Raw genomic sequence first — 9,865 nt, 5'->3', positions numbered from 1 at the left:
ATCACCAAACTCTCTTTAAAAGGAACTATAAATGTCTCAATAGATTCAAACTATCAATTGTAAGTTTTTTCTTGGTCACCCTTCCTGACTGATTTAGACTGACTGATCTTTAGTTTAATTGCATAGGGTTCATTATGGGATTCTTCTTTACCATTATTCTCAGAATTCCTTTACCTCCATTCTGTGTTTGAACCCTTTTTTTCCTGGATGGCTTGTGTATCATTCATAATGGCCTAAGTTATGCTGCAGTAACAAACGACCCCACAATCTCAATGGGTTACAATGACAAAGGTTTATTTCTCATACACTGTACATGTTCATCACGGGTTACCTTTACCTCTGTGCCATGTTTTCATTCCAGGACCCAGGCTGACACAGCAGCCTCTACCTAGAATACCGCTAGTCATCAAAGCAGAAGAAAAAGAGAGATGATGAATCATGAGCTAGTTCTTAAAGTATCTGCTCAGAAGTGACACATTTCACTGGTCAAAGCAATTCATACAGCCATATTTGAATTCAAAAAGGTGACCATATAATATCCTCCTGGAGGGGTCAGTGGGGGTGAGGGGAAACCAAATCATATAGTCAAGTCTGACATCAACAGAGCAGCGATAATAATCTCTGCAGGGAGGCAAAGTTAATAACTGTGAACAATAAAGCTACATAGCATATCTTCTTCTTTCTCGTCTACTCCATCGTTTTCATGAAATGCATCTACCACCCTTGTGGGTTTATGTCTTTTTTTTTCCCCTTTACTGTCATTTCCATAGTTTCAGGAAGTGTTCAATCTGCCATGTTCAACCAAAAGTCCGCAATCATTTTAAAAGGGAACTTCCAAGACATGGTATATTTAAAGATAAGAGATATCTATAACTATCATTTTCATTCAGTGTACATACGTACTGTTTCCCATTATTTATAGCAGTTTTTCCCAGTTCCCACAAATATCAATAAAGAGTTTAAATTGCATTTCTTTTTGAATACAAAACTATCCAATATGTTAAACTCACTTTAAAACCGAGGAGTTTTCTAAAACAGCTTTGATCCTAAATACCTTGATTTTGCCTTTCCTGATTTGCTCTAAGCTCCAGGCTTGTCTTTGATGAAATCAATCAGTTCAAAAGGTTTTCATTCTAATTCTGTAACCACAGACAATGATATATTCAGCCTGTCGGCCTAGCTCTGAAATCTACCTGTCATTGCTGTCTATAACTTATCTTAAATATTATGATATATATTTGGAAAAATGTATTTCTAAAATGTATCTCCATATACCAAAATCTTATTTAGTTGTGAAATGGAAAATGCAGCAAAGATTAGTAAAGGGGAATGATATAAAGAAAAAAAAAGTCAAATCCAGCTTTATGTTACATCAGTTTTTGGTAGTCTCCTCTCTAATAACTGCAATATAATAGATTTGCAACTTTTTTAAAAAAGGAACTTGCTTTTTTAACTTTGGAGTGTACACTAAAAAGATTAAGTATTTCTTAAAAAGTAAACCTTGCTCAAACACATCACTCATGTGTTAGTACTTTCACTGCTTGAACCTGAGGTTTTGAAGTTAGGCTTTCTCATTTCAAATGCTGTTTCTATCTCAAAATCATCATGGGCTGCAGTAAGTACTTAATCCCTTAACCTCAGCTTCCTCATTTATAAAACAAGAATAACAGTATTTCCAAGAAAAAGTTATAAGGATTAAATAACCCATGTAAAGCCTTGACATAGTACCTGGCAGGCAGTAAATGCTCAGTAAATTGTTGAATAAGGGAATTTTTTTGTCCTAACTTTTAAAAGTGATCTTATCTACTTTTAAAGCTTATATGGGTCAAATCCTATTACAACCAAGTTTAAAAAACTATAAATCCTTTACTATAACAACACCATATATTTTGTTTGGTCAAAATTCAAAGTTATTTATTAAATATCTTCTAATTAAATGAAGAAAGGTTGAGGTATTTACTTATTTTGCTCTTCTAAATTCATCCAGTTCAAGAGTGGGATACCTATTTCCTTAGGACTAATTTTTTTTTTTACCTAGTGAATCTAAAAAACTCCATGAGAAAATTCACCCTCTGTCTACTTGAAATGTCCAAATATGGCCTATGTCATATATAAGCCAAAGTGAAATACCAAGAGAGATTCTTCAGTATACAGATCTTGAGGGTAGAGTCTTAAAAAAACCAGTCCTCAGTAAGCTGTGTTCACTGTCCAAAGGATGATGAATGAATCTATAGTCATCAGAGAACATATAAACCATCTGTAATTATTATAAAGTATTTGAATTATTTAAAAACATTGGGATTTATTTGAGACTCTGAAAGCAACTGGGGTAAACGCCTTTTCTGAATCATTGATGTCAGACATTGAAAAGGCTTTTTACAAATGAACTAAACTAAAACCACTGACTGTAGCGGCAAAGGCAATCAGTACTAGATACTAAGAGGGAAATAAAACAAAACAAACCATAAAATAAACACATCTCTTCCCTTCCATTCTTTATTATACAACTGATTTCATTTCTTTCTTATAGAAATTCACTAGAAACATTTTAATATGCATCCCAAAGTCTGCCTTCAATTTGCATTCATGTTAATAGTGGAGAGAACAGTACTTGTAAAAAAGCAATGAAACTGAAATCAGAATTTGTGGGTTTCTGTCAAGTCTGTCACCTCACTAAGCCTCAGTTTTCTCATCTGCAAAATGGCATGAAAATATTTACCCTACGAAGTTGTGATTATGAAATATGGTACAATAAATGAAAATGACTAGAACAGTGCTGTTCAATAGAAATATCAGGTGAACCACAAATGTGAGCCACATATGTAATTTTAAATAAAAAAATCAAGAGAAGCAGGTGAAATTAATTTTAATATATTTTATTTAACTCAACATATTTAAAATATTATTTCAACAGGTAAATCGGTATAAAATTATTGAAATTTTTTACATTTTTTTCTGTATTAAGTCTTTAAAAATCGGTGTGTATTTTACACTCATTGTACAGCTCAATTCTGAGTAGTCGCACTTCAAGTGCTCAATAGCTTCATGCAGCTAGACTACCACAGTAGGCAACATTGGCCTAGAACAGAGATGAAGTGTAATATAAGTTTATTAGATCCAAATAGTATTTCCTATCAAATAAAGTTTATATTTTTATATTTTTGGTATAGAACATGATATAATATATAATATTGTAATAGGAACTTAAAATATTATCTATACTAGACCAAGTATTTATCCCAAATAAAAGCTACCAAAATGATTATTATAAGTCACTAATATTCATTTATTTTATATTTATGTATGTGGTTATTTTATTAGGATTTGAATTATATACTAATTTGAAATAGAATCTAATAATCTCAAAAAAGAAAATAAAACCTAACATTACTATAAGCATACAAACAATTCAAACTACAAGCTACAACTGATTAAACTATACCTTCCAGCAAAGAAATAGGAATAGAAAACAAAATATCTATCCATATTACTAAATTTATCACTTTACGAGACCTACCATTAGTAAGTCATACTAGTTTTAATAGCTTTCATTTATTTCTCATAAAAATTTAAACATTTTCTAAATAGGATGACCACCTATCATGATAACTTAATTATATGTGAATATAAGTAAATATAGCATTAAAATGATGTTATATTTACTTCAAAACAATTCATTGGGGTTAAAAATTAAATATTACTTGTATTACATTCATTATTAAGATTACGCTGAATAATATACAGTAGGCAAATTGTTGTATATTGAGCTCAAAGAGTGGGGGAAAATGTATGAAAACATTTAACTGCAAGGTCTTTTTGAAAGTTATCTTATATATTTATTAGTATGCTCTCATTTTCTGTATATGGAGATACCCCTGCAGTTTATATATTTTTCATCAACTTTTCTCTGGGCTGCCTACAGTCCAACACAAGTGGTCAGATAAGATACGAGAGTAAAATAGAGACAGAACATTGGATAGGTGATTGCTACCTCATTTTAAATCTGACAGGGACCATTTAGTTACCTAATATAACTTCAACTTTACAGTGTTACGAAATTCTTAAAGACCAAAACTCTTTGGACTTTTATTTTTCATTAACTATATAATCAAAAGATGGCACTTCTAGAATATCAGCAGTCTCCCTCAAACATATTATCAGAAGGCTCAGTCAGAAATGACACACACGAAAAAAGCGCCACCAGCTGAATCATTACTTCTGTGTTCCGCAGCACCACCTATGTCTCCCTCTGCAGACTCCTGACCAGAACTCCTCACCCAGCCCTGCCCAGGCTTAGAAGCTTGGATGGGTTCACACTATAAAGTGGTCTCACGGCAGTAGACAAGAATTTCAGTATTTGCATCCCCATATTCACATTGTTTTCATTTAAACTTTCCCAAAGAAGAAGCTATTCCCTGAATGCGGCATGCATTTCCCTGGCTAACCAATGCTGACCCCTAGGCTTACTGATACTAAACACAAACACATGTACAATTTTAAATATCTGGCCAAAATGCAGAAATAAAACTATCCAATGCGTTAAGAAAGACTCACATCTGGCATTTCTGTAGAGAAGGAAAGGGTCCTGGAGCTGGAAATCCAGGTCTTTAGTAATGGGTTCTGTCCTATTTTCCATGCTCAGCCTATTCATAATGGTGAACCCATGTTTTGGAGAAGCAGACCTAAGAATCACAAGGGGTAGGGAGGATATCAAAAGACAAGTTGTTCAGTACGGTACACTTTTAGTATAATAACTACATTCCTATGTGTCTTTGACCTTTTTTGTATGTATGTACAGCTTCGTACAAGCAGATTATACACATATAAAGCAATGATTCTTCACTAATGGCTAACGGCACTAATATTACTAATTTATGTAACACGTGCAGTATGATTGTCATTACTGATCCTTTGGTAAAATCAAGTCCTACTTACTTAATTGTGTGTGTGTGTGTGTGTGTGTGTGTGTCTTGTTTCCCTACCTAGGTTGTAAATTCCTTTAAGGCAGAGATGGTAATTACTATTTTAAAAAGAACAGATATCTTTAAAGGATCTTGATAGTTAATATAAAGTGTACATCACAAGTACATAAAGAAATTTTTCATAAAAAATCTTGGTGTTGGTCTGAAGTTGAAAGATGCAAAATGTTTTAGAGAAATAATGCAACTCTGGTCAATGAACTTGTGAAGAAATACAGTATGATAAAAGTTTATACAATTTAATGCAAAGAGCAGATATTTTGTTTCCTTTAATATAAAGCAACAGATTCATAGATAAACTATAAAGTTTTCCTCCGTAAAAATGTGGCATTTAGTGACTATTTTCCATTTCATTCAATAAACCTTCAGTACTACTTGCTGTCAGACAAAAAGAACCAAAATTATAGAGGATAAATTCTAACAACTACATGTGCATTTGTCTACCCTTGGGTGACAGCCATACGGCAATTCAACAATGCAACTTATGGTGACAAATGAAACACCACATGCTTACACATTGAAAGTAAAAGAAACAGAATTCATTTACTAACTCTAAACTAGGGCACCAGGGTAACAAACCCACAGAAATGTTATGAGCAATAGGAAGAAAAGGTATTTTTATCTTAGTTTTATTTCACCTCTAACCATTTGATGCTGATAAAGAAGTAAAATACAGCTACAATTACCACTTACCCTTTTGAGCCCTCCAATTTAAAAAATGACAGAAGGCAATCCTTGCCTAATTTGTTTTACAAAGAGGTAAAGTGGTGGTAGGCATATAATCAAAACCAGAAATAATCATGTTAACCATTTCAACTTAAATTCTGAGGAAGAATGAAAATTGACTTCCAAAGATCTCTGACAGAGGGTCCTTTGGAAGTGTCAAGTTCAGAAATCACCAGTGGGTGTCTCTATGAACATGGGAGGAAATAAAGAACATAATTTTTAAAATAGGATTAGGTGTTTTTATACGGAATCAGAACTTGACTCTTCAAGTATTTCATTATCACAACAGGATCTCACCTCTCTAATAGTGTGGGTACTATATCATCTTATAAAATAGGCTCGGGATATCACTGACAGCTCCATTATCTGTACCTAAAAACTCCCTTCTGATCTTTATGAGCTCTCTGTCATTCTCTACAGAGGAAAGACCTCAACATACCAGAATATGGCAGAGGGGTGGAAGTTGGCCTCCCTGAAGGAAGAAGGGAGGGGGAAGAAGGGCTCCTATTCTTGAGGACTTAGATATGAGGAAGAAATTAAGAATAAGGAAGAATCTATTTCTCAATTTATTGATTTGTTTAACTGACAGCTCCATTATGAACTCAAATTAGGAAGTACTTGAAAATACAAACCTACATTTGGTTTGGGTACAAAAGAGAGAATGCTCATACAGTCTGTTTTACTCTTCTGTACTGGAAAAAAAATTAACCCTACTAAAAATCCCTCAAATTAGTCATTAATGCATATTAACATATCTTTTCTTTTACTTCTCAAAAGAATAATATTTGCGAGAAATAAATGAGAATGCATAGTGAGCTTGTCCCACAGTAGAGTTCAATCATTTGGTTTTCTTTTCACACTTCAGAATTCTCAAGAGTAGTCTATACTCTACTGAATAAATTCACTTGGTGGTGTGTTCAGATGCTTCTGGAATGTTTTGGAACATAATGTAAACTAAAATAGCCAGTGACTCTTGGGCACTCCCACTACTTTTCTGAAACTGAATAAACTGACCTTCTCCTTAGCTACTCCAATGGCCTTGCCCATCCTTTCCTTTCTTTCCACCCCCACTGCTGCTTCCACCTACACACAGACTTGTGCTCTCTCCAAACCGTTTTTGCGCTGTGCCTGCAAATGGCCTCTTTGTACTGTTCTAGTTCTGCTTTTATTTTTATGTCTGACTCTTCTCTGTATCCTTGCTGGCTCCAAAACCAACCATTAGCCTTCCTCTTTACACTTTCTCCTTCAGAGAACATGTTTTCTCTCATGGTTTCAATTACCAAATTAATGCAGATGACTCCAAACTCTGTATCTCTAGCCCTGACCCTGTTGTGAGTGGCTAGACATCTCTATTCGAATGCCCTGCTACCACTCCAAAATCATTATTTCAAAATAAAATGAAAATTTATCCTCAGACCAGATTCTTGACCTCCTATTTTTCCATTTTGCCAATGATTGTGTCATTCTCTCAGTCTTCCATTTCAAAATCTTAATGTTATTTTGAAAATTTCACCGTTCCCTCTATATATGCAGTCTTTCAGTAAATCCTTTCCATTTCAACTTCTATCTACTCCACTGCAATCATCTTCTCAATGTCCTTCCCTAACTCAACATCTTACAGAACCAATGCATCCTCATAATGCTGACACATCGACTTTCTCCACACATTTTGTCGTAATTCTATTACTCCAGTTTGTAAATCTCCAGTGACTATATACTGCTATACTGCTAAGAAAATAAATTTCAAAATCCTCAGTCTGACATTCCAAGCCAACAAAATCTCTTTACCCTCACTGTCAACTTCTAACTAATATAAGCCAATATAAACTCTCTGTACCAGACTCATGTTACTGTCTTCATCACAACAGATTCCACGCCTCTGCTTATGCCATGCTTGCTACTGAGACTGACCTTTCCCTCTCTATGCAAGTTCTACCTTGTTCTCGAGGCCTACTCGTGACTTATCAACTTTGTAAAGCCTTCCACAATCTCAGCAGCCCATTCATTGCTTATAACCTATCAAGTGGCACTTCAGATAGCCTACCTACATTGTGGTTCAACTTTAACTGTGAGTGTACATGTGAAAAAATATACTTGTATACGTGTATTAGGCCTGGAAGGGCTTGCAGTAGGTCTTTGTATTTATCTTTGTATCCCGATTGATGGTGATGGACTTTAGCTATGACATTATATGTGAATAAAAAGTTCATCCATTAAGACAATATGTCTTAATACTATATGTCTGTGTACATGTGTGATATTAACAATATCTAAAATAAATTACTAATAACATAAGCTTATTAAATTTATTAATAATTAATTTAAAGCATTTATTAAATCTAACCTGAAACATACTCTATTAACTAGACAATTGGAAGACTCAAAGACATCTTTAATCCTGAATCATGAGTCTTTAAAGAGTCAAGGACAGGGGTGTGGTAGGGAGACACCAATAAAACCCTTGATTGTTGATTAAATAACCTAATATTCTTCATAGGTTACTTCTAGTTCTTTGCCAATGCATTATATTCAAGAACTTTGTACCATTCATTTGAAGTAAAGAATATTGAATACTATTTTTAAAAGAATACAAAGATTTAAGTTCATCTATATTGACGTTTAAGTTATATACTGAAGTTTAAATTAGTATGCCTCACACTATTCCAGGTGACATTACTTAGTATTCCCTTCCTTATGTCAACTAAAAACTTAAAAGATTCAGTTCTTTTACTTCTCTTTGAAATAAAAATACAATTAAAGAAGAATGACCGTCAGTTTCTTTATAAAAGTAAAACACTCATACCTTGTGTAAACAAATAAGGTTCCTTCCACATCAGTTTTCTCCTAAAAAATAAAAACAAAACACACAGTGAAATATGTATATTCTTTCCATCAATAATAAACATTCGCAGAGGTTAGAGAACATAAACTTCTTACAGAATAGGAATTCTACCTAGTTTCCAACAGGGCCAAACCTAGGCAACATCTAATCTAAGAGGGGTTATTCTTAGGGAAAGAAAAAAAGGTTCTCTGCCTGGCTGTGGCTCTGCTGACTAAGCAGCAGGATGCAGTCCTCATCCTTTCGTCGTTTACAAAATAAACCATCATTATTTCTCTTTACCAAATACAGTGATAAATGACAGCACTCATTGTATAGAAGCATTCTACTTGCATAGCTCCTTCTGGCTGAAACAATAAGAAAATAAATGTGCTCCGTGGATTTCATTAGAAAGAAGTGATTATAATAAGTGTGCTGCCTTTTTTTTCATTTACCCTCTGAACTGGGTATATGGCAAGCTGCAGAAATCACTGGTTTTATTCTGTCACCTAAGAGAGCAGATAGCTGCCAATAACTCTACTTGACTATTACATAGAAGACAGCAATGGTGCTGTAGTTTTCAGGCAATTAAGCACTACTGGATGTGTAATATTTAGAGTCAAGTTCTGATTTTTGAAAAAAGTTAGAAACATTACCAAGCTAGGACACGAAAAATCTGCCTGAAAGAAACTGGGAGAAGTGGTAAAGTTAAAATGATAAGCTATCGTTTTAGTTCATTTGGAAAAGCTCTTTTCCATTTCAACAAAGGCAGGAGCCCAGGCCTTAACAAAAATGTTCATTGGTACACTGCATTCTAAAAAAAAATTTAAGTACCTGTTTGTTTGATTAACTAGTAATTGGACTATTATAACTCAGAAATTAAAATGTATGTCTGCTATTTACACGGTTTAATTTCAGCATTCTATTCAACTTCACAATATTTTACTATTAATACTCATTACCAAAATCAAAGTTCAAGACTGTGTAATTTTGGTGAAAAATACACTCTTTAAGAACAAAGCTATCATATTAAAATGATAATTTTTAAAAGGTACACACACACACAAATGGAAGCACAATTCTTTCACAAGCTCAAGTAATCTCAGCAATCTTTTTGGTCAGTGTAGTTCAGTGGGTCTCATAGATCAACTGGTCCCCTAGTTCAATGGGTCCCCTCAGCAGCAGCAGCAGCAAGCACTGTTTGGGAACTTGTTACAAATGCAAATGATTGGGTCCCTCCCAAGACCTACTGAACTGAAAACTACCCAGCAATCTCTCAATTTTGTTAAGCTACCCAGGTGATTTGGATGCATGCGATGTAAGAACCACTGCCTTAGTTCAC

The 9,865-nt window shown here is 34.0% G+C and overlaps 1 protein-coding gene across 2 annotated transcripts in view; it reads right to left on the bottom strand.

The window, feature by feature from the left end:
• Positions 1 to 9,865, bottom strand: part of DCP1B (decapping mRNA 1B) — a 63,297-nt gene that overhangs the window by 45,808 nt on the left and 7,624 nt on the right. The window contains exons 2-3 of one of the 2 annotated variants that reach the window (XM_011367805.2): positions 8,509 to 8,549; positions 4,555 to 4,682 (exon numbers count right to left, since the gene is read on the bottom strand). In XM_011367805.2, coding sequence (XP_011366107.1) covers positions 4,555 to 4,682; positions 8,509 to 8,549 — 169 coding nt within the window. The remainder of the gene's footprint in view (positions 1 to 4,554; positions 4,683 to 8,508; positions 8,550 to 9,865) is intronic. The other variant, XM_011367806.2, reaches the window with a different exon arrangement.

This window comes from Pteropus vampyrus, unplaced genomic scaffold (genome assembly GCF_000151845.1).
Source record: "Pteropus vampyrus isolate Shadow unplaced genomic scaffold, Pvam_2.0 Scaffold137, whole genome shotgun sequence".
In the NCBI taxonomy this organism is placed as follows: domain Eukaryota; kingdom Metazoa; phylum Chordata; class Mammalia; order Chiroptera; family Pteropodidae; genus Pteropus; species Pteropus vampyrus.
This window is presented reverse-complemented; position numbering and strand designations above follow the sequence as displayed.